Source organism: Mandrillus leucophaeus, unplaced genomic scaffold (genome assembly GCF_000951045.1).
Source record: "Mandrillus leucophaeus isolate KB7577 unplaced genomic scaffold, Mleu.le_1.0 Scaffold117, whole genome shotgun sequence".
In the NCBI taxonomy this organism is placed as follows: domain Eukaryota; kingdom Metazoa; phylum Chordata; class Mammalia; order Primates; family Cercopithecidae; genus Mandrillus; species Mandrillus leucophaeus.
The window spans coordinates 1,781,229-1,806,770 of record NW_012099987.1 but is presented as its reverse complement, the minus strand read 5'-3'; the positions used below and the strand labels follow the sequence as shown (position 1 = coordinate 1,806,770).

Sequence of the window (25,542 nt, the reverse complement as noted above, 5' to 3'; positions counted from 1 at the left end):
GGTGGGAGGGCACTCTGGAGAGCTGAATGCAGGAATCACGGGTGCTCCTTACTCAGGAGCCCCCAGGAGGCTGCAGTCCTGCTGAGAAGAGGCTGGCCCTGGCTAAACAACGTCTTTTTACTCCTTGCCAAGTTGTGCAACCACGTGGCACAGTAGTTAAGAACAGCCAGGGCTCTGGAGCTGGCAGCCTGAATTTACATCTTTGTTCTGCTATTTGTGGCTGGATGATCTTGACCTTGCTGTGCCTCTGTTTTTCCAACTCTGAAATGTGAAGCGGGAGGTCTAGGTGATATAAGCCACTGTAAGCAGCATGACTGGTACATAGTAAATACATAATAAATGTTAGCTGTCTTTCTTTTTTTCTTTTTTTTTTTTTTTTACATTTTCTTGTAGTGTAATGTAATTGCTAATATGAGATATAATCTCTAAGCAATTAATACAAATATAAATAGGTATAAGCCACCACTGACTCAGTCTGCTGAAAAGCTTCTCAGCTAAAGTAGTTTGAGGATAAGTTTAAAGGAAATGAGAAGGGGTGGACAGGGCAGGTTTCCAGTGGGAACATAATTTACGTGCCTTATCATTATCATCAACTTGTATGTACCAGTCCATTGTTGCAGAAAGGTAAATCCTTTCCAAGTATTTTTTGTTGTTGTTGTTGTTATACTTTAAGTTCTAGGGTACATGTGCACAATGTGCAGGTTTGTTGCATAGGTATACATGTGCCGTGTCTTTCTGTGTTTATATCCAAGAGACCTCTTCCTTTCCCATGAACTGGCCCAGAACTCTTGGGTGTAGCAGACAACTGGGGTTCATATTCAATATGGCAGAAGCCCAGCCCATGGGGGCTCACATTGTTTGGTCCTGATAGCCTCCGGGCACTTCCTGAGTATCTCCCCTCCAGGGGCTGGTGGTGTGGAGACATTTCTGGGTGGAGGCCTCATCTTCCTTTTCCTCTGCCTCTCTGTTCACTGCTCTGTCTCCTTCATGTCGCCCTCTCACAAGTGGACTCTGAAGCTTTCCTTCAGCTCCTTCTCTGTGCAGTCTGTGTCTCTGGTTCCACGTTTCCAGCCACCAGTTGGCTTTGTCCCCATGAGGTGTCCCAGACTCGCAGCATGTCTAACAACAAACCATCCCTCAAGGCCGCTTTCCTTTCCCAACACCCTCTCTGTGCTCATCACATTGTCTTCTCCTAGAGACAGAGATCAGACCTCAGTGTCTCTTTGGCCTTCTCCCGTGCTTTTGCACACCCAGCCAGTGGCGTGTCCTGCTTGGTCTGCTCTGTGGCATTTGTCCTCTTGCATCTGCTCCTGTCTCTCCATTCCCCCAGCCACATCCCCATGTCAGCTTCTGTTGCCTGCATCTGGCATACTCCATAGTCTCCAGAAAGGTCTACTGGCCTCCATTCCTTCTTCTCTAGTTGACTGGAACCTTAAAGCCATGACAGGCTCACAATGTTCAATGTTTCCCTGCTGCCTCCTGGACACAGCTCAGTCTCTTCGCCTGCAGCTTCAGATCAACCCCCCTTTCCAGTTTGGCCTCCTGCGACTCCCCCACATGAACCTTCTGCTCCAGCCAAATTGTCTGGACATTTTCCCTAGAATGCTCAGGCACTTAACTTTGGGATTATTGTTAATTGACTAAAATAGCAACAATCTTGACCCTCACATTGAATAAATCTATTCAACATTTATTGAATGACTACAATGGACCAGATGGCAGGATTATGGAAAGGTACAAGACCTGGTCTCTTGACCTTGGAGAGCTCACAGTATCTCGAAGAGGCAAGGCACAAGAGTGCGCACACACGATGAGACAGCGTAGCCCAAGTGCTGGATGGTTGGCATGGGCAGTCACTAAGGACTGGAGCATCTTGGGAGGCATCAGGGAGAAAGTGGGCCTTGATCCAGACTGATGGAGGGGAACCAACATCCCTGAAGGTCAGGGGAGTGATGTGAGAACACAGTCTCAGAGACGGGAATACCTGTGGAGTATCTGTGAGCTGGGCTAAGAGGCATACATGAGAGGGGCCGTATAGAACAGAGCTGGGAACCAGAAGGGAGGAAAGACAGTTTCTTCTGGAAGAGATGGCATCTCTTCAGGCACAGATTCTGTGAGTATTTGGATTTCTCTGGGGGCTGACTGTGAATGTGCTGAGCCTTATTTGCATGTTGTAAATGTGACTGCAATATGATATACCCTGCAAACAGCATACAATCAGAAAGAAACTCTCATTCCCAGAGGGTATCATTCTGTTGTACACTTAAAAAATAAACCGGCCGGCACGGTGGCTCACGCCTGTAATCCCAGCACTTTGGGAGGCCAAGGTGGGCAGATCATGAGGTCAGGAGATAGAGACCATCCTGGCTAACACACGGTGAAACCCCATCTCTACTACAAATACAAAAAATAGCCCAGCATGGTGGTTGGCGCCTGTAGTCCCAGCTACTTGGGAGGCTGAGGCAGGAGAATGGTGTGAATCCAGGAGGCAGAGCTTGCAGTGAGCCGAGCTAGCACCACTGCACTCCAGCCTGGGCGACAGAGCAAGACTCCATCTCAAAATAAATAAATAAATAAATAAATAAATAGAAATAAACCAATTTTTTTCCAGGAAAATCTTAAACGGCTAAGAGACAGCATCACCCGAAGACAGAGAGAGAAGCAAAAATCAGGAAAGCAGACAGGTATGTGGCTTCCTAGGGTGCTGCATTGTATGGGACATTGCTGTCATCTGTTGTCCTTGACTCTCCTTTTGGCTGTGGCCTGAGTGGGCAGAGCACTTGCCCAGCATTTGTCACACTGTTTACAGATCTGGGTCCCCCACTAGACTGTAAAGACCATTTGCACAATGGTTATATCTTATTTATTCTGTAAACAATCTGGTACCTGATACATAAGACATGCACAGAAGTGAATAAGTGGATTCAACTCTGCATCCTTCCACCTTTTCACTCAAAGAGGATGGTGATACTTCCTCTGCAGGCACCTGACTCTCCCTTTGGCAGTTAGGAGGATGTATGTTTTTTAAGCAGAAAAAGGGAAAATCCCATTTACATGGTGTCTGTTTCTGATTCTGGTGAGCAATGGCGTCATCTGCATCCACACCATTTAGTGCTTCAGAAGCCCATGCCCCAGGTGTAGCAGGGCTCCCACGCTGCACTAGCAGGGCCACAAATTCCAGTAGTGCACACTATGGACTGGGCCCGCTCCCCTTAAGCCTACCTTCTGTGCCAGCCATGTGGCACCACCACCCCTGAGCAAGAAGTTGGCATTTACCCACAATGCATCTTCCCACAGAGAGTCTCTGGCATAGTGGGCCTCTGTGATTAACCGAGGCCAACCTTATAGCAAGAGGAGCATGCAGGAGAAGGCTTTCAGAGGCACTCAGATCTTGAATGGATGGAGCCCTATTACACGAAGAACCAAGTTAAAATCTAGCCGTGTTTGTGCACAGCTTCCACAGTCTCTCTCCAGCTGCCATCAACTGCCTGACTTCCCATGAACCTAGTGGGACTGGTAACACCCTGGTCTCCAAACAGGACATTCTCTCCTGCCATGGGCCCCTTGCTCATGCCATGCCTCTTCCTTCTCACCTGTATGAAAACTACTGGGCTGCAAGATCCAGCCCTGGCAGCCCCTTCTCAGTAACGCCTTCCTGGACCACCCTAGGACATGGTATTCCTTACTCGTTCAAGCGTATGTGGGACCTACCACTCCTTCCATTCATCTGGCACTTCTCTTTTTCTGTCTCTGGTTGCTATCACCTCATTCCTTCATCCAAGCCATCAGCAGTCCACAGATGTGCTGCTTCCAAAGCGCATCCTAAATCTGGTCATTTCTAACCATCTCCCATGGCACTGCTGCAGCGAAGCCATATCATCTCGTGCCTAGACTAAGGGAGTAGCCACTCAGTCGTCTCCCCATATGCACTCTTGTCTCTCTATAGTTAACCCATCGTAGCCAATGATGTTTAAAAAATTTAAAAATCAGATAATGCTGTGCCCTTGATGAAAGCCTTCCAGGGGCTCCTGTCCCACTCAGGGTAAAATCATATTCCTGCTCACAGCCTACAAGGCCCTATGTGATCTGCCCCCTGAGCTCATCCTCCATTCTCCCCCAAACCCTGTGCCACAGTCCCTGGACTCCTTTTTATTGCTCTAATAAGCCAAGAGCATTTCTCCCTCAGGGCCTATGCACTTGCCATTCCCCTGCATTTCCCCATATCTTCACCTTCTGGCCCTTTTCATCCTTCAGAGTTCAGTGTAGCATCTCCTCATCAGAGGCCTTCTCTGCCATTCTTTCCAGAGTAGCCCTCCACGACTTACTTCCTGTTCCCTGGCGTCCTCTCTTTTCACATATCACAGACTGGAATCATCTTAGGTTTCTGTCCTCAAGGTTATGGCCCAACACCCCATCTTCCTCCTACTAGAAGTTCCACTTGGGCAAAAACTTGTCTGCTGTGTGCCCCGGGAGTCCCCAGCGCGCAGAACAGTACAGTGATGGAGCTCTAGAAGGCTTTGTTGGAATGGTTGGTTTCAGGAACCTGTTTGGTGACACCACTCATTCATTCCACACTTAACAAGTACCAGGCACCCTGCCAAATACAGAGACCTATGAGACACTCGCTTCACCATCTGGTAGCTAATGAGTCAGTTATCTTTGTGTTCACACAGGCCTGGCTTGCTCTACTAGGGTCTGTTCCACCATGCCTAACACAGTGTTTTGAAGATAGTACTAACCTAGTGAATGTTAATGATTTTGGGAGAAGAGGGGTTAAGAGGTTTTAACCATCGCAGAAGGTCAGAGAGATCATCCTATGACTTCTGCTTGGGTGTCTGGATTTTAAATTTATGCTGCTGGTACCTGAGTTCACACTTGTCTGTCCTCCTGGTTGAAAGGAAGAGAAAGGAGAGAAAGCAGAAAAGCTTTTCGAGATCTACACAGTCATCCTAGGGTCAGATAATAGGGGTCTCAGTGATAAAAGAGCTGAGATGCTTTTTAAAACTAGAGTCCATAAGATAGTCCAAAGATAGAAGTGTTGATGAAATGAAACATTTCAGGTTTTTAAATACAGACAGCTTCAAGAAACCTGTGATTTGGCGGTGCACCCAGTGTTTGAAGGCCCAGGAGTCCTAGTGTTGGAGTCACGTGTGCTCAGCAGTCTGGGCTCAAGACCTGAGCCTTCTGGGTCTCATCACATTCTGACCACTCACCTGGGCTCCACCTGGTGCCACTGGAGGTACTGAAGCAGGACAGACGCACATGCAGAGGAGTAGAGGGGTACAGGGATGGACTCTGGGGCCAGCGAGGTTGGGGTCAAATTCCTTCTCACTGCTCACCCCTCACTAGCTGGGAGCTGTGGGCAAGATATTTCACCTCCCTGAGCGTCAGTCTTCCTTCGCAAAATGGTGAAAGTGAAAGTGCCCACCCCAGTAGGGAGCACTGAATGAGTGAGGGTATAACCAGTGCCCAGCACAGTGCCTGGCACATGGGATTACTCCTAAAAGTGTCCGCACTCATGATTACATAGAGGCCCACACACCAGCTGGGGTCCTCTCAGGCAGGGCCATCCAGAATGAATAACAAGTTCTGAAACATTATGCAAGGTTCGCCCAAGGCTGTTCAGGCTGTGAACAAATGATTGATGCCCACCAGTAGCTATAGTCTAAATCAGAATGGTCAATGTCTACAATTTACCAAAAGAACATGGCTTAGTTTGCCCATCTGTATCCCCCATCCCCCACTCTCCAAGAAGCAGACCCTCTGACAAGGACATTTTGTGGAGAGGGATGTTAGGTATTTGTACTTTTTATATCAGGTGCTTTAATGAAGTCATAACTATTGAGAGATTAAACTGTATATAATTAGATACCAAAGAAGAATGACCGGGCACGGCAAGCAATCTATATGGGAGAATGTTCTGCCTGTTGGCCCCAAGGGCCTCCTTGTTAGTGGTTTTTATTGTAATAAAATACACATAACATAAAATTCACCATGTGAACCATTTTAAAGTGTATAATTCAGGCTGGGTGTGGTGGCTCATACCTGTAATCCTGGCACTTTTGGAGGCTGAAGTGGGAGGATCACTTGAGGCCAGGAGTTTGAGAGCAGCCTGGCCAACATGGCAAAACCTTGTCTCTAACAAAAATACAAATATTAGCTGGGTGTGGTGGCACGTGCCTCTAGTCCCAGCTAGTCAGGAGGCTGAGGCAGGAGAACTGCTTGAACCCGGTAGGTGGAGATTGCAGTGAGCCAAGGTGGCACCACTGCACTCCAGCCTGGGCGACAGTGCGAGACTCTGTCTCAAAAAAAAAAAAAAAGTATACAATTTAGTGGCATAAAGTACATTCACAGTGTTGTGCCAGCATTACCACTTCCATTTCTAGAACTTTTCTCCCCTGATAAGGATTTGAGAGCAAATAGCTGGTGTGGGAGGTGATCCCAGGGAATGCGGTGGGGGATGGAGAAGTGAGACAGGTAGGAGCCAGTGGAGAACACCCACCTGAGCGATGAGACAGCTGGGACGTTTACACAGCAGCTCCCATCCGCCGTTGGTGGAGGCCTGCTTGGGGAGGGGCACTCATCATTCTGCTACGAGAAACAGCCTCAGGCAATTGGAAGTTGGACCCTGTACTGCATGCTGAGGTCCAAGGGTGGCAATTGCCAAAGCGAGGGCATCATTTATGGTTGAGTAAATATGACATATTATTGACACACGATAACACTGATCTATAGGAAAATTAGGGTTGATGAATAAGATTTGTGCTTAAAGGATCTTTTCTAAGAATGTAACCCATTCTAAACACAATGACTAATTTTTCATTTGAGAACTTTGTTTGCCTTAGGGAAAAATATTAATCTTTAATTTGGGTTAGAACGCCAAAGAGAATTAAAAATTAAGACTGTTCTTAATAACTTGACCATTTTTCTTCAACCCCAGGGGATTGTTTGCTCTTACTGGGCTGGTACAGAGCGCTGATGGCGTAGGAAATTAGAGAAGGGCTGGTGAGAGCCATGGCCTCACAGAGAAGATAATCAATATTTGTGTTCTGGGTGTGTCCTGTGGAGCAGGACGTAGAGGAGCTAACCAGGTCCCAGGAAACTTGGGTTCTGATTCCCGTTTTGTCACTGAATCACTTTATGATCCAATTCCTTTAACCACTCTGTGCCTCAGTTTCCTCACTGGGGGCTATACCTGACTTACTTACTTAATGGAGAAGTCATGAAGTTTAAAGGAGGTATAATAATGCATCTAAATGCACTTTGGGAAAGCACTATGCAATATAATCGTGATAATTATTCCTAGCATTGTACCTTTATTCAAAGATATCAGGATTTTATAAACATTTGGACTGGTTCTACCTGATTTTTTGAACTTTTGACCCCCTGTTTTTTTCCTGTGTATTTTACTTTCCTTCTTTATAGAACTAGTTGAGATTAAAAAGTTGCCTCCTTGAAGTTAATTAAGCAAACCAGAATCTCCCTTTAAAAAAAAAAGATTTTTGGCTGGGTGCGGTAGCTCATGCCTGTAATCCCCGCACTTTGGGAGGCCGAGATGGGTGGATCATGAGGTCAAGAAATCGAGACCATCCTGGCCAACATGGTGAAACCCCGTCTCTACTAAAAATGCAAACATTAGCTGGGCGTGGTGGCGCATACCTATAGTCCCAGCTACTCGGAGGCTGAGGCAGGGGAATTGCTTGAATCCAGGAGGTGGAGGTTGCAGTGAGCCAAGGTGGTGCCACTGCACTCCAGCCTGGTGACAGGGCGAGATTCTGTCTCAAACAAACAAACAAATGAACGAATGAACAAACAAAAAATGATCTTTAAAAATCTAGGCCAGAGCTGGAAGAAAAATAAAAAGACTGACACTCATTTGGTCTCTAAGATACTGTGGGTGCCACCCATGTGACAGTGCCCTTGGCTATCTTTTGCCCAAGTAGCTCCAAGCTGGGGTGGGTGTTTCCGTGGCATAGTTGTAGCCAAGAGAGCCCCAGCATGTGAAAAAGACCTGGATTACACAAAAACCTAGGAAGCTGGTTGGACACTTGGACCATACACTACACCTGAAGCCGGAGTCTCCAGGTGAGGAAGGCTCATGCCTATGCAAGCCAACAATCCACCCTGATCATTCTCTGTGCCGAATGTTCACTGGGGGATTTGGTGTGCCCTGTCCTCTGGCTGCTCCTTCATCCTGTTCCAGTTTATCCATTCACCCCGCCAGATTTCTGGCTTTGGTAGGTGGAGCCACCTCTGCCCCTGGACTCTCTGAACTTCCTGCCACGCCTGTCCCCTAGAAGGGTAGAGGTAGAGGAGGAAGTGGTACCAGAAGATAAAAGCACACGTCCCCAAAGCTAACACCTCTTCTACCCAAGTTTGTACAGCCACCGCTGTGTAAACCCTGCCCCTGGGCTTGAGAAGGTCCTAGGCAGCCGGGTGAGTCTTGAGCCAGGAGCACATCTTGCCTTCAGGAAGAAGTTGGTGCTGCTGCCCCCAGACTTTTTTTCTACTCATCAGAGGAACTGTTTTCTGCTCCTAGAATCCAGCATTGGAAATGTAGGGAGGAATACAGATAACCTCTGGGCAGGGCTAAGCCAGTAAGAAGGTCAGGTCAGTGCTTTGTTCGACAAAGGCATCAGCTCTCTTTACCCCATAGGCCTTGCAAGTCACAAAATTCTTCATAGGCCTGAAGGACCTCCTTTCATTAGCTTTCTGGATCATGACTGTGCGTGTGGGCCACCCACCCCACACCCACCCACCCACCATCCATCCCTTATGCAGAGAGTGAGAGGCTGTATGAGCAGTGGTTAAGAGCCTAGACTCCGGAGCCTGGGTTCAAATCCCAGCTCTGCCGCTTACCAGCTGTTTAACAGGACATGCTACGTCACTTCTCTGTACCTTAGTTTCTGCTGGCATTGATGATAATAATATTTATTTCTTGGGTGTTGTGAGGGTTAAATGAGTGAAAAATACCAAAGCTTTCAGAACTGTGCTTGGTGCATAGCGCAGCCTGTTTCTACAGTCAAGGATGGACATACCCCTCCTCAGATAAGGGTAGTGATTCAGAGAGGAGAGCTGTCTTGCTGGAGTTCCACAGCTGCTAAGTGGCAGGGCTGAGGGCCCAAACCTTTCTCTTATGGTTTGTTCTTTCTGCTCCCTGATGCAGAAGCACTTCTCTGTCCCTTTCTCACATTATTCTATCCCTCTCTTCAGTCTCTCAGTGACAGCCACACAGGATTCAGTAGTTTCAGTGCTGAAGGGGAGGGGGCCACCAACCCAGGGCCGCTCCCTCTCCCATGGTCTTTTCCCCTCCCCTCCCCCTGCGGGCTCCAGGCGGAGGGAAGCCGCTGGGCAGCTTGGTAGGTGACAGTCTGGTATCTTGACAGCTTATCCCTCTTTCCTCCAATTCCAGACTTGGAGATCACGGTCCCAATTCGGCATTCACAGCACCTGCCTGCGAAAGTGGAGTTTGGAGTTTATGAGAGTGGCCCCAGGAAAAGTGTCATTCCCCCCAGGACGGAGCTGAGACGAGGAGACTGGAAAACAGACAGCACCTCCAGCACAGCAAGTGAGCAGCTGGGGGTGCAGGGGGTGGGGTCTTCTCGGCTGGGCTCCAGCTGGCGCCCTTGGGCCTTAGGAAACATCCTCTTAAGAGCCCAGGAGATCTCCAGTGGGGCCTGGTTTGGGTTTGAGAGGTGTAAAAGGTGGGGCAGAGTTACCGTTTGCCTATGAGGTTTGCTTCGTATCCCATGAAGCCCGGTTACTTGATAATTATTACTCTAGCCCTTTTCTAAATATCAAAACCTAATACTAATAGTTAACATGTATTGAGCATTTACTATATTCTAAGCCTCTTTTTAGATTATCTAATTTAATTCTCACTGAAGCTCTATGAAATAGGCACTGTCATCTCTGTTTACTGAGGAGGAAGCAAGAGGCTTAGTGCTCCGGCCTAGGTTAAATAGCTAATGTGGAGTAGCCGGAATTTGAACTCATTCTGGATACAGAGCCAAGACTCTCAGCCACCATTCTTTGCTGCTTCCTCAATTACAACAAAGCAAGGGAAAGGGCACAGAGTCAGAAATATCAGAAAATAATGGACTCAAGTAAAATAAAAAGAAAGAAGAAAAAAAGAAAATAATAGACTCAAATTCGAACATTCCAACTTTACAGGCAAGTTGAGGATCTAATTAGGAAATGCCTTCCTTTGGCTGGAAGGCTTCAGTAGTCATCTGATTGCACAGACAATACAGCCTGATGCACCAGGCAGGAGCTGAGGGCTTTGTTCCCGTATCCAGGGCAGTGGTAGCTGACTCCAGACACACTGGTTCACAAGCCACATAGATCGAGTTTCTCTCATTTCATACATTTCAGTGCTAGCAAAACAGCTAGGAAAGCAATAAAGGAGCCAGAGAGCAACTGAATTTCAGGACTCATATCTCCTTAAATGTCGGGCAGAGAACCCCATAACGCATGTTGGAGCAGGAAGGTTATCTAACCCAGGAGTTCTTAATCTTTTCTGCATCACAAAGCTCCTTGAGAATCTGATATATACTTTGGCTCTGTCCCCCAGACCCACGCACAGGTGTATGCATGTGTATGTATGCACGCACACACAATTTTGCCCACCCATGGACTTAGGTCAAGAACCTCTGAGCTAGTTTTCCTTCATCCTGTATAGATGGAGTATTTGTGACCCAGAAAGAGACAGAATTTTGCCCAAGGTTACATAGCCAGTGAATGGCAAAGGTGCGAGTAGATCCTAGCTCCTTTCTCTTTCAGGTGAATGTTTCTGCCATCATTACCTGTCAAAACAGACCCACAGCCTATCACATGACTGCCTGGGAAGTCTAGTCTGGACAGAGGAGAAAACTTCCCCTTACTTAATGGGTGTGATCATTTGTATGCAAAGCCCACTGGGAGCAATTTGAGAATTCTGACAAGTTCAGGAATGGGAGAGATGTCCTCAGGGATCACAAGTGGCAGAAGGAGCAAGGGACAGCTGGCTATCTCTGTGTCTCAGACCTGTGGAAGAGGAGAGGAGAAGTGGTAGAACCCTCTCAGGGTGAGGACAGTGCATTCCAGGGTTGGTGAGGAGAGTGACAGCTGGAAATTTAACAAGACAAATGCACTAGTTTCAGGTTCAGAGTAATTGAACAGATTTTGTGTATACGTTTTTTGGGGGATAGCCTGGGGTGAGGAGAAGATGGGAAGAATAAACTGTACTTTTCCCCTTGTGCAGTGGTTTAGTGCCCAGGGTTGGCTGGCTTATCTGGTTAGAAAATGTTACTAAATGACAGACCAATGGATTTTACTCTACTTTGTGGCTGTGGTCTGCACCCAGCTCGTTATACAGTTTCCATTATCTATTGCCATGCAATAAACCATGCCAAAACATAGTGGCTTAAAACAACCCTTTACTTATGCCTTATCCTACAACTTAAACAGGACTCAGTGGGGATGGTGGTTCATCTCTCCTCTGTGGCATCGGCTGGGGTCACTCATGAGTCAGCATTCAGCTGTAAGCTCTGCTTGGGCTGGAACATCCAAGGAAACCTCTCATCCTCCAGGGCCTCTCTACACGTGGCCTTTAATTCATAGCCTTTTATATGGCCACAAGATCTGTAGATGGAATAGGCCAAAAGGAAAAGCCCCAGTGTGCTAGTGCCTATCAAGCTTTGGCTTGCATCACACTTGCTAATGCCATATTGGCCAAAGCAGGTCATGTGGCTAAGCTAGAGTGCGGCAGGGGGCAGGAGCATACAAAGGTGTGGATCCTGGGTGGGGGCGTTGACTGGGGGTCACTAGGGGTTAGTCTTACCATCTTGAAATGGATAACGGTGCAGATAGCTGCTTCCGTTAATCAAATGCTTACTCTTTGCGTGCCCTGTGCCAAGCATGTCACCATATTTTCGGGTTCATTTTATACAACAATGCTGTGAGTTTCTAGATAAGAAATTGGAACAGAGAGGGTAGGCGACTTGCCCCAAGTCTCTTGGCAAGCAAGCAGGGGGTCTGGGATTCACATCCATATCTTCCTGTGCTTTCAACTGTGGGGATGTACTGCCTTCCAAATAGAAATAGTTCCCATGGCAGGGAGGGAGAGTGAGGATGGCCCAGCTTATCCACCAACTGCCCCTTAACCCCCTGAGTCACACCCTTAAAAAAAGCACTGTTTGTATTATCGTGCAGCTGTCGTCTCTTGGGAACCGTGGAAAAACAGTTGCAGGTTAAATCTGGTTATAACTAAAAATTCAAGCGCCAGATACTAGTGTTATGTTTAAGAGAACAAAAATTTCATAACAGAAAGGTTGTTGACCTCCTAGGTTGTCTGGCCCAAGTTTCTTTTTTTTTTTCTTTCTTTTTTAAAACAAACTCTAATTTGAAGTGTAACTAAGGTTCTTAAGAATCATAGTATACTTTTATATGGTCATTTTTTTCTCTCACTTATTGATCCACCAAATACTGAGGACAGCTCTGTGTATACTGAGCTAGGCTGTATGCTAGAGAACCAAAGATGAAAAAGAACCAGAGCCTGTCCTTAGGAGGCTTGTAACGGAGGAGAGAAAGTACAAGAGTAGCATGGCATTAGATGCTTGTCCGGTACTTCTCCCCTGATGGTAGAAGCCTACCAAGGGGTGGGCACTGCCCCCCTTCCCCCTGGCAAGTGTGAAGATGATGGGAGCTGGGGTGAGAGTCTCCTAACAACTGTGCAGCCTAGAGGGGATTTGGGCAAGCAAGTCATCAGCCTGGAGAGGAGGAGGGCCAGGGCCAAGGTTCAGAGCCAAACACTGGGGTTGAAGATTTAAGAATGCCAGCAGAAGGGACAGGGGGAACTGATGGCTATGAGTTTCCGGAGTCATGGAGCCGGTGCCTGTGGCAGCTTTATTACTTCTTGCTAGTAGATAAACTTCAAAAGGATTATGGCTCATCATAAGGGAATGTGATGGACAATGAGGAATGGCATGGGGAGGCTTAGCCACAAAGGGATGGGGGCCCTTGGGCCCGAGGGGTTACTTTTAGTTGGGGGAATGTGGGAAGGTTTTGATAGCATTTGTCCTGAGCCTTGGAGACTGAGGAGTCTCAGCTGTGGGCTGCGAAGAGTAGGGAGAAAAAGACAGCCTGGTCCTTGAGCAGTGTTACGTATCGGTAACGAGTAGAAAGCGACAGGATCACGTGTTCCTTTTTTTTTTTTTTGAGATGGAGTCTCGCTCTGTCACCCAGGCTGAAGTGCAGTAGCACGATCTTGGCTCACTGCAGGCTCTGCCTCCCAGGTTCAAGCAGTTCTCTGCCTCAGTCTCCCAAGTAGCTGGAATTACAGGCACCCGCCACCACGGCCAGCTAATTTTTGTATTTTTAGTAGATATGGGGTTTCACCATCTTGGCCAGGCTGGTCTTGAACTGCTAACCTCGTGATCTACCCGCCTCGGCCTCCCAAAGTGTTGGGATTACAGGCATGAGCTACTGCACCCGACTCATGTTCCTTAATAAACAAATTCTGCATCCCCTGGATTATAGAAACATTTTGACATATTATTTTAAATTTAAAAATCTGCCCCCTCAAAAGAATTTAAAATTATAATCTTAACCTGCTGTATTCAAGCTAACATCTAAATTAATTTGCTCAAAGTTGATATCAGAATGCAGTCAGAACTATTTTTTGACTACCTATAAACTTACATGACCAGGAGCTATTTGAAGTGGAAATTCAGCAAACCTAAGATCTTGACTATGTTGTTAGTGAGAATATTGGAAAATTAAAGTTAAGATCTCCTTGTTTTTGTTGATTAATTCTTATTCTTTCTTCTTCTCTGCTAGATCACCATGTGCTGGGACCTTAAAATGCTGTGCTGTCCAGTATGGTAGCCACTGGCCACAAGTGGTTATTTAAATTTTTAAGTTAATTACGACTAAATAAAATTTAAAATTCATTTCCTTGGTTGCACTAGCCATGTTTCCCACTTGCTACCATATTGGATAACACATAATAAAAGATGCCCTGAAAGTTCTATTGGATGGTGGTATTCTAATGATGCAGGTGATAAATTCCCAACTGAAAAGCTTCAAGTGCCTAAACTCACACAGTCACAATTCTGACCATGAACATAAATTATACTTTTGAGGGCCGGGCATGGTGGCTCACCCTGTAATCCCAGCTCTTTGGGAGGCCAAGGTGGGTGGATCATGAGGTCAGGAGTTTGAGATCAGCCTGGTTAACATGGTGAAATGCCGTCTCTACTAAAAATACAAAAATTAGCCAGGCGCGGTGGCATGTGCCTGTAGTCCCAGCTACTTGGGAGGCTGAGGCAGGAGAATCGCTTGAACCTGGGAGGCGGAGGTTGCAGTGAGCTGAGATTGTGCCACTGTGCTCCAGCCTGGGTAACAGAGCAAAACTCAATTTTGGGGAAAAAAAAAATTATACTTTTGAGTGTGTACTTTGCATTTTGTTTTGTGTCAAAGGGTCTGGCCGCTTATTACAAGGCATGTCTGCATGGGTGATACATACCCGTTTGCTAGAATTCCTAAGTAAAAAACTGCAGCAACAAAGTTAGTTTGCAGATTTTAGAAATACCACTGAAGAGCTGAGAATCAGAACACCTTTGCTGTCTTGTCCTTCAATTTGGAGCACTAATATCAAACATGATTTTCATAGGGGTTAAATGGCAATCACATTTTCAAAGCCCTCAGTCAATGGTAGCAGTAATGCCAAAGTTAGTCATCAAAAAGTGAATTTTTTTCATGCTGAAAGAAAAACTGAACTCTAATAAAATGGTATAAGGCTGGACATAGTGGCTGACACTTGTAATTCTAGCACTTTGGGAGGCTGAGGCAGGAGGATCTCTTGAGCCCAAGAGTTGAAGACCAGCCTGCTCAACAGAGTGAGATCCTGTTGCTACAAAAAAAAAAAAAAAAAAGAAAGAAAGAAAATTGGCTAGGCGTGGCGGCACACACCTGTAGTCCCAGCTACTTAGGGGGCTAAGGCAGGAGGATTGTTTGTGTCCAGGAGTTTGAGGCTACCGTGAGCTGTGATCATGCCACTGCACTCCAGCAAGACCTTGTCTCTAAAAAAACAAAAAGTATAAGATGGCCAAAGTTTGAAGAACCCCATACTTACAGCTTATGTATTATTTATATCAATAAAACTAAGTAAGTGCTAGAGTTCTCTATTTTATTTTAGCCTGAAAGAATCCTCAATCCGGCTGATTTTCTTTCTACCCTTTAGGTAGCACGAGTAATCGCTCCAGCACCCGGAGCCTCCTCAGTGTGAGCAGCGGGATGGAAGGGGACAATGAGGTGAGAACTGGGACTCCACCCCACCTATCTTGTCCTAGGGGTCGTTTCATCGCAAGAGATAGAAACCCAGGTGAAAGGAGCCAGACACAGAAGGTCATATATTATAGGATTCCATTTATATGAAATGCCAGAGTGGGCAAATCCACAGAGACAGTTTGCAGATTGGTGGTTGCCAGGGCTGGAGGGAGGAGGAATGGGAAGAAACTGCTTAATGGGGACAGGGGTATTAGTCAGGGTTCTCTAGAGGGGGTGTGTGTGTGTGTGTGTGTGTGTGTGTGTGTGTGTGGCGTTTATTTAGTAGTATTAACTCACACAATCACAGAGTCCCAAAATAGGCTGCCTGCAAGCCGAGGAGCAAGGAAGCCAGTCCAAGTCCTCAGAACAGGAGAACTTGGAGTCCAGTGTTTGAGGGCAGGAAGCATGCAGCATGGGAGAAAGATGTAGGCTGGGAGGCTAAGCCAGTCTCTCCTTTTCACATTGTTCTGACTGCTTTATATCACTGGCAGCTGACTAGATAGTGCCCACGCAGATGAAGGGTGGGTCTGCCTCCCCCAGCCCACTGACTCAAATGTTAATCTCCTTTGGCAACACCCTCAGACACACCCAGGATCAATACTTTGCATCCTTCAATCCAATCAAGTTGATAGTCAGTATTCACCATCACACAGGGTTTCTTTTTGGGTGATGAAAATGTTTTAAGACTAGACTAGATAGAGGGTGCACAACATTATAAATACACTCAATGCCACTGAATTGTCCACTTTAAAATGATTACGTTTATGTTAACTTCACCTCAATAAATAGAACAGAAGGAAAGAAAGGAAGGAAGGAAATAGCTGGAAATCCACTCTTACTAGTGAAACCAAAAGGGGCATCTGTGGGAAGGAGCTGATGAGTCTCAGGGGATCCAGGGTTAGGGGCCACCCTTCGGGGCTGGATTAGGAGCTGCAGGACCTGCCAGAGGGAGCCGGGGTCACTGTTCTGTGTGTCCCAGGCCCAAAAGTTCTTTGGTCTCTGCTTCTCTGCACACGTCCGCTTTCTTTCCCCTCACACTGCTGCCTTCTGCTTCTCCAGTCCCCTGAGTCCACTAGGCCTCCAAGCAGGGAGTAAGTTGCTGCTTTAGGTTGAGGCCCCATTCCAAGTTGGCTCAATTTGGGACATGTGTCTAGCTTGATCCAGGGACCAGTGGCTGGGACAAGCAGGAGGGGCCACATGGGTCACTGCCAACTCTGAAGCCTTCTGAGAAGGGTCCTTAGGTGGGCATTTCTAAGAAGCTTCCACCTGATGCTGATGCTGACCAGCCACAGGGCACACTTTGAGTAGCAAGGAATTAGAATTCAGGCAATTAATGATCACTGGGGCCAGACTGTCGTCCTCAGTGACTTCAGGAGGAAATGGAAAGCTGCCAGGTATGGCTGGGTTGATTTTCAGTTTGCGAACAACCTTCAGCCCCAGCCTAAGGAGGACCAAGGGGCTTTTGGGTTATGGTTGTCCAGCTGTGCTGGTTGCTGAATGTAGTTTTCGCCTTTCTTTCTCATCTTGTTTGCTGTAGGATAATGAAGTCCCTGAGGTTACCAGAAGCCGCAGTCCAGGTCCCCCACAAGTGGATGGGGCACCCACCATGTCCCTTGAGAGACCCCCCAGGGTGCCTCCGAGAGCTGCCTCACAGAGGTAACATCAAAACTGATATGAAATTTTTCCCTTATCTCTGAATCCTAGGGGAGAATAGGACTTGGAAACACCTAAGATGACTAAAGAATAAGCACAGAGCTGGGCGCAGTGGCTCATACCTGTAATCCCAGCACTTTGGGAGGCCAAGGTGGGTGGATCACAAGGTCTGGAGATCGAGACCATCCTGGCTAATACGGTGAAACTCCATCTCTACTAAAATACAAAAAATTAGCTGGGCATGATGGCACACACCTATAGTCCCAGCTACTCGGGAGGCTTAGGCAGGAGAATCGCTTGAACCCGAGAGGCAGAGGTTACAGTGAGCTGAGATCATGCTCCACACTGCACTCTAGTCTGGGCAACAGAGCGAGACTCTGTCTCAAAAAAAAAAAAAAAAAAAAAAGAATAAGCACAGAGCTAACTGAAATGCCTGCTCCATTGGACATATTTTAATATGGACCCTTCATTAATTAAGTGATGCATTATTTAGTTGCAAATACTTTAAATAGCAAATGCAATGTTTCATAAATGAAATACATTGAAAAATGTCAACTTTTAAAATACTTTTTATCCATTTGGCTAGAATTCAACTCTCCAATAACTAATTCCCTCGGCTGGACTGTAGGGACAGTGCCTTTTGGGGAACAGAAAATATGAAGGAATTGGAAATGAAAATGCAGGTGACAGGCCACATCGTATGGTGGTGGGAAGCCTGATTCTAGAGCCCCCCTACCTGGGGTCAAGTCTCCAGCAGCTGTTTGCAAACTTGCAAGAACTATTTAACTTTAACTTTCATGTATTTCAATTTCTTTTTTTTTTTTTTTTTTTTTTTTTAGATTCTTGCTCTATTACCCAGGCTGGAGTGCAGTGGTGTGATCTCGGCTCACTGCAACCTCTGCCTACTGGGTTCAAGCGATTCTCCTGCCTCAGCCTCCCAAATAGCTGGGATTACAGGTACCTGCCACCATGCCCGGCTAATTTTTGTATTTTTAATAGAGACAGGGTTTCACCATGTTCACCAGGCTGGCCTCGAACTCCTGACCTCAGGTGATCTGCTCGCCTCGGCTTCCCAAAGTGCTGGGATTACAGACATGAGCCGCCATGCCCAGCCTCAATTTCTTTGTCTATGAAATGGGGATAATAACAGAACTTTCTGCAGAGTCTTAAGCATTGAGTTCTTGGCCTATAGTAAGAATTCAGCAATATAAGTGATTTTTTATTTTATACAAGAGAGGAGTTAATATCTAGAGATTTGAAGATGAGCATTAGACCAAAGAATTTGACTAATTTACTAGACTCTGATGTATGCCTTTGTTTATATGATACTTGGGCCTCTGGTAGGAACCTTTTTATGGTCTGGTCTTGTGGAGTATGGAAAAAGTGGTCACAGCTAGCTGTGAGTCCACAGATGCAGAAAGGAGCCCTTGGGAATAAAAGCCAAGGCCTGTCTTAGGAGTTCATTCTTTGATGTTTAAAATAAAATCGTCATGTGTTGATGGGGCATAAGGAAGGAGGAAGCTTTTCTTCAACCAGGGTTTTGGTTTGGTTTTTGCATTTTGAAACTTTTAGATGAAGCTCATCAGTGGAATTTGTTGAGAAAGTGCAACAAGGAGGCCTTTCTTCTGGTTTTCTGGAAAGAGAAGCTGACTCTGTGCTAAGGATCTTTCCATTTCTCCCTTTGCTATTTATCACTTTCCCATGTGCTCACAGCAACATTTGTGTGTTGGCACTTGCTACTCAAACATCGCCCAGGCCCAAGCTGTGCCACATCCACCGGGCACGCCTCCCTGGTGTAGACTGGAGGGCATGGATTAGAATATTAGTCCTGGAAGGAAGCTTAGCAGCAATCTAGTCCCATCACCTGAATTTGCATTGTGCTCTGTTGCTTGAAAATTATTACATAGTTGGTGATTGGAGGGCTTACCAAGAGCAGTGATGGTGATAAATGCTGTTATTTATTGAAACTTACTATGTGGCAGGTATTCTGTTAAACATACTAAATGCATTATCCTGTTTAATTCTCTCCACAATCCTAAGAGGTAGGTATTTAGTGTTATCCCATTTTGCAGATGTAGAAACTGGGGCTTGAGATTGGGTTGAGACTTGCTCTGTGTGGCAAACCTACCAGACTTCATCTCATAGGCATTGTTTTATACCTATCCAAGAAAGTCTAAGTATTAGAGAAGGAGGTTCAAGATCCAAGGCCTTTTATTCCGGAAGGTTGAGGACTTTGAAGGCAGTTGTCTAAATGTACCAAGATAAAAGAGTTGTCAAGTTTGAAACTTTAGCTATAAAATTTCGGTGGGATTTTGTTAACAGAAGAGAAAGAGAAAACAACCAGGGAAACAGGTTCCAAAAATTAAAGGATAGAAACTAGGAAGCATGTAAATTTGTAAAAAGAGATGGTGGTTGAGTTGTTTGGGGAGTCTGGAAGCATGTTATGATAGAGATGGGGAGAGAAAAGGAGGAAAACATTTTTTGCTAAAGAAATAATGTTTACAAAGCAGTTTGTAATTGATAGAACTTAGGGTTTGGGTGCATTTTTGGTGTGAAAAAAGATGTGTGAGTACGCAATTTTCACAATAAAATAAGGAGATATTTGAGCAGATAATAAAATGGGTCTCTCTCCAGAATGGCTTCAATGCTTGACCTGCTTACAGACAGGATTGAAGGCTGGCGTTGGTGTCCTAGACTCCACTGTCAGATCTGGGAATCAGCACCTCTTCTCTGCCTGTGTTCTAACCTCCCCGCTAACCCCTGGCCCAAACCAAACAGCACTGGTGGTACAGCCTCCATCCCACTCCATCCCAGTTCTGGTCCATGCTTCTGCTCACTCTACATGCTGTCCCACAGCTTGAACTGCCACCAGCAGACAAAGACCCCAAGTCTCCATCTCCATCTCAGCCTTCTCTTTCCTACAGTTGACAGGGGATCTTCACTCAGGGACCCCACCAGTATCTCAAACATAGCCTGTGCAAAACTGAACTCATCGATGCACCTACCATTCTCTACCCCAAACTGCCTTCTTCTCATGAGTTCCCAGCCTGAGATAGTGGGACCATTCTCTCCCTTCCCTAAGCCCCAAACCTGGAAGTCATCCTTGATCCCTGCCCCCCTCGCAGCTCTCATATCCAGTGTGTCTTCAGGCTCTGTCCATTCTGCTGCTCTTTCAGCTGTTAGATCCACCCTCTTTTCCATCTGCTAGCACCTAAGTTCATTCTTGAAGGCCCACACTTACCTCCCTTCCTCCAGTCACTCCCTCCTCCACATTGCAGTCAGAGTGCCCTTTCTAGAACAGGAATAGCTGATGATGCCATTGCCTGGCATACAAGTCTTCACATTTAATTCTGTGTATTTTAGCATTCTTTGGTTCTGCCTAGCTCAAGTCCTACCCCTCTCCTGTATTCACCAATGCTCTGCCACTCTGTACTGTTTCTTTGCCCAATCTGTTGCTTTTGCCTGGAATGCTGTCTTCCTCCTCCCTTCTACTCTCTGCTTAGAAAATTCCTATACATCCTTTAAGACTCAGTTCAAATATCACCTCCTCTGTGAAGCCCTCTCTAATGTTCCCATGCAGAGTGAATCTTCTTTTGGTTTCCCAAGCATTCCTATTATATTCTATACTCTAATAATACACTCCGTGTTGCAACCCTTGTGTAGATGTGTCTCCTCAATGAATGGTGAACCTGTGAGACACTACTTTTGATTTTTAATTTTTTTTCTCCTATCCCTAGTGCCTGGCAGAGTAACTGGCACATACTAGGAACTTAAAAGATATTCACTGTGTTAAGTGAATGGATGGAAGGATAGATTGGTATTATTTGGGTTGGACTTCCGGAGCTCCTAAAAAAGTAGCCATCAAGTCATCTACCACCATATACAGGTGGGTTATAGATGAGTGAAAGGAACTTCACACTCCTGGCCAGGCACAGTGGCTCATGCCTGTAATCCCAGCACTTTGGGAGGCCAAGGCAAGTGGATCCCTTGAGCTCAGGAGTTTGAGACCAGCCTGGGCAACACGGCAAAACCCCATCTCTACAAAAAAAAAAAAAAAAAAAAAAATTAGCTGGGTGTGGTGGTGTGTGTGTGCCTGTAGTCTCAGGTACTTGAGAGGCTGAGGTGGGCAGACTGCTTGAGCCTGGGAGGTTGAGGCTCTAGTAAGCTGTGATTGCGTCATTGCACTCCAGCCTAGACGACAGAGTGAGACCATGTCTCAAAACAAACAAACAAACAAACACACACTATAATTACAGGTCTAAAATTATGAATAAGTTTCCTTGAGATGTAGCTTCCAATCTTTAGCTGGAGTTGTTCCTCAGAATGAAACCTAGAGAGGGTATGCCCATAGGCTCACTCCAACTGCAGAGGGTGGCAGCAGAAAGAGGAAGAGGGGCTGGGAGGAAATCATGGCTGTCTTTGTGGTGGAAGATAAAATGTAAGGCTCATGAGGCACAACTGGGGAACAGATTTCAGAGTAGATCTTTAATCGTCATTATTATATTATTAGCTTTACTTGCTGAGTGCCTACTCCAAGCCACAAACTGCTACCTACTTTCCTACTGTCATCTCCAAGCCTCACATGGTACTCCAACGTAGGGATCAGTACCTCTGTTTGGCAGATGAGAAAACAATTTCAGAGGCGCTGAACTTGCACACACAGAGATGTATGCATAAATGTCTATGCTATATGTTCCTATAGGTTCTGAATCTCCCCTGTCAAAACACTCTGTAGAGTTTCCTGATTTTTGCCTATTGTCCGTCTCATCCACACACTTGTAACATCTTGAGGGCCTAATCCATGACCACTTTACTTGCTGTTATATCCCATACTCAGAAGTAGATATAAAGTAAATTAATATTTGTTGAAAGAAAGAAAGAGTGAAAGAAAGATGGTAGAGAGGCAGGCAGGCTAAATTTGCTCAGGTAAAAGTGGTATCGCGTCCTTTGGCTTTCTCCTATAACCCCAAGCTCACAGGGCAGGCTGAAGAGACAGAAGGAGACCATCCTTTTGTTTTCATGGTATGAAGCTCAGTCACTCAGTGACAACCAGACAAAGCCATCTAATCCTGGGACTAGGGCGGGACCTCCCAAGGTTGTCTGTGATTCTTATTTTCTGCTACTGCCTCCCTCTTTTGCTCCTGAGGCAGCCCCTCTTTTCCCAACGTCATTTCCTTGACCTACACAAACCTTGCATTCAAGAGACATTTAGTACATATTTACTCATTGATTCGATCAATCCTCAAGTATGCAACTCCAGGGTAGCACAGTTCAATTATAGCACCTAACAAAGCTCTTTTTCTTATTGACTTGCTTCCAAGGGAATTAAATATTGGTTTTACAGCACACACGTGGAAATGCCATCTGTAATCCTTGAACCTGTCTGTAAATAGACTCACCCTAGTCTACCTGGAACGTCATTTAAGACTGTTCAAAAACCATACAGAGTAACATGGAGGGAAGTTTCTAGGAAGGCAGATGCAGAGTTTGGATAACAGTTATCCCATGAGGAAGCAGTCGTGAGAAGCAGGCTTTGGAAATTCCAATTCCTCTCTCAACAGATCTCCCTACTACAGTGTGTCTCCTGCGTGGCTATTAGAATTGGTAGTGTTTTAAAATCTAGGTTTCATTATTATTTAGGTATGGCAAAGTCAACAGCTCAGGAGACAACTGCCATTGAAGAGACAGTTTGATATACTCACAGATCCCAAAAGAGGGGTACATCACCCCATAGGGGGCTACATGGGGAAGCATCAGGGCCAGTAAGGAGGCAGAGGAGCAGGGGAAAATGTGGACAAGAGCTTTTATTGTGGTTTCCATGGGTGAGGCTGGGTAAGATTTAGAATTGGCTAGTTTGAATAATTTCATTGGCTCTGAGGCATTAAGGGCTGACCCTCATTGTCTGGTAACTGGCCCTAGGGTGATAAGGGCAAGTGGATGGTGGCCCCGTAAAGTAGAGTGTGAAAGCCCCATAGAGGAGGTGGTTGGGGCATGCATCTGGACTGGTTGGTTTACATATGAAAGGCGTGTTTAGCACTGGAAGGCAGGTAGCTTGTTTCCTGTTTCTAGGAATTAGCTTATCCTGGGAGGGGCAGTCTCTCCAGGGTCAGCAAGGCCCCAAGATGATAATGAAAGGGTTAGTGAGTACAACTGGTTGGGGAGGGAAACTATTCAAAAGCTTTGCGGCTTGAGTCCTGTCCTCTAGAGCTTAGAATGCAATGGGTCTGGATGGATCCTTGGAACTGGTATTTTTAAAAGCTCCACTGGTGTTTCTAATGTGCCGCCAGGATTGCAAGCCACAGCTAGCATGTGTGTCACTCAGACATTCCTATGTGTGTCCTGTCTCATTAATTGAGGATTGTGTCCTTTGCATAGTATACCAAGTTTGCAACAAACTGTGCATTCCTAAGAACTATTTAATCAAATTAGTTTTTAAATAGAGTTGCTTTATCTTTCATTTCAGGCCTCCGACCAGGGAGACCTTCCATCCTCCTCCACCTGTTCCACCCAGAGGACGCTGATTCCACCTCCTAAAACCTGCCTACTTCAGGACTTTTAAGATTCACAGTCTTCAGCCTGTTAATGATGTCTTCATGTTGAGTTTTACGGCATGACTGTTGACCTTAAGATCAGTCTCGTTGCTGACAATATTGCAGCCCTGCTGGTTTGGGCTTGCCTTGAAGACTTTATTAAGGCATGAAGAAGTGAAAAACTAAGGGCTTTATTCACCATCACCAAGTATATTGAACCATATACTTAAAAAGGATGAAGACTTAATTGAAATACTTACCTCTAATTTGCTATATCAGAAGCCTAAAAAGAATGATCATAAATGTACTTTACCAGTGATTTTACTGAAATGCACTTATATTAGTCTTTATGTATTTGCTAGTTCAGCCTCATTTCTAAAAGAGGTTATAATGTAAGATTTGTAGTATTCAAGTAAGAAGATAAGTGACCTAATTTTAAAATAATTCTTCTACTTTTCTGTATATTCAGCAGGGTATTTAAGTGCTAGGGCTGGTCACACACAACAAATTGAAAAAGACTAGACAGTGATTAGTACAAACTCCTCTTATACAGAAGGCAAGTCTGAGGTTCCACAGAAGTCTGGAACCAAGACTACTCAGTTGGTTAAACAGTTAGTCTAGACTGGGCCTGCTCGTTCTAGGTCACCACATTTTCTATCTCCAAATAGCCAGCTCCTCTCTCCCTCAAGAAATGCCCAGATGTAGAAATTCATCAGTGCCTACTGGTCTTGCAGAATTTTCCATCTTCCATATCTCCCAGGGATAAGACTACCAAATTTGTTTGTTTTCTTTTCAATTTGGGAATTTATACTTCACTATGGTTTCAACACAGTTATGTTTCCAGAGAACATCTAGAAGTGGTTGGAAACCAGAAGCTGGGGATTCCCAGGACCCCACTTAGTGCTCTGTTTCCTTTATAGGTTTTAGTTCTGGTCATAAAGAGAGAGAGGAGGACCTTTGACTTTTTCTTTGTTGAGGGTTCTGAGGAGGAAAAACAAACCTAAAATAGAAATACAGTCAACCTTTCAAATCCATGGGTTCTGTGTCCGTGGATTCAACCAACCTTGGATCAAAAATATTTGAAAAACAATCTACAAAGTTTCAAAAAGCAAAACTTGAATTTGCTGCATGCCAAGAACTATGTTGAATTCATGTAAATGAAGTGATGTGTAGGCATTGTATTAGATATTATAAGAAATCTAGAAATGATTTAAAGCATACAGGAGGATGTGTGTAGGTTATATGCAAATACTATGCCATTTTATATACGGGACTTGAGCATTTGTGGATTTTGATATTGGGGGATCCTGGAACCAATCTCCATGGATACCAAAGTGCCACTGTAGTTATCTATTTTTTACATACTTCTTATTACCATCATGCTTGTTAAATCCATTTTTGCATAGAATGTGGAGCCTTAACATATATCATGAATTTGGAGTCCCTGGCACATACATCTACCTTCAAATCGGAGGTCCTTAATGATGCCTAAACATACAGTAAAATTAGAATCAGAACTATTCCTTTAAAAAATATTCGAAATGTGTTTGTTTCCCATGGGGTTATTCTCTATCCCACACAAAATTTAAAAATCCACATTAATGATCCATTTAAGTACAGTTTTATTAGGTCCTTTTCTAATGATTAAAGGTTCTTTCTCAATTTCATTCCTCAGTCCTGCAAATAAGGACTCTTACTGAAGAGTACTGAAACAAGGACTCTTAACAGCTTCTGGAGTCTTGGGTTTTGTTTTTGTTTTTTGACATAAAATACACTATTGGCCATGTCCATCACGAGAGTGTTTATAGTAATTAATTATACTATAATTGCACAGGGCCTGGCACTTAGTAGCATTCTGCAGATGTTCCCTCAGTGGTCCTTTTACTCTCCTTGTCACTTATTTTGGAGAAATAGAGGCATGTGAGATAAGAAGAAGAAGAATTTCGATGTTGGTATGCTTGCCCTTACTGTTACTTATAGACAGGCTCCATCGTAGGCAAATTTGAATTTGATTAAAGTGATATTTTAAAAATAGGGCTGGGAAAAATAT

The 25,542-nt window shown here is 45.2% G+C and overlaps 1 protein-coding gene across 2 annotated transcripts in view; it reads left to right on the top strand.

Annotated features, from left to right (window-relative positions):
* Positions 1 to 25,154, top strand: part of PIK3AP1 (phosphoinositide-3-kinase adaptor protein 1) — a 138,288-nt gene extending 113,134 nt beyond the window's left edge. For both annotated transcript variants that reach the window (XM_012000268.1, XM_012000272.1), the window contains 5 exons: positions 2,612 to 2,684; positions 9,413 to 9,568; positions 15,224 to 15,294; positions 16,847 to 16,965; positions 23,426 to 25,154. In XM_012000268.1, the coding sequence (XP_011855658.1) occupies positions 2,612 to 2,684; positions 9,413 to 9,568; positions 15,224 to 15,294; positions 16,847 to 16,965; positions 23,426 to 23,483 (477 nt within the window). In that variant the 3' untranslated portion in view covers positions 23,484 to 25,154. The remainder of the gene's footprint in view (positions 1 to 2,611; positions 2,685 to 9,412; positions 9,569 to 15,223; positions 15,295 to 16,846; positions 16,966 to 23,425) is intronic.
* The last annotated feature ends 388 nt before the right edge of the window (positions 25,155 to 25,542 follow it).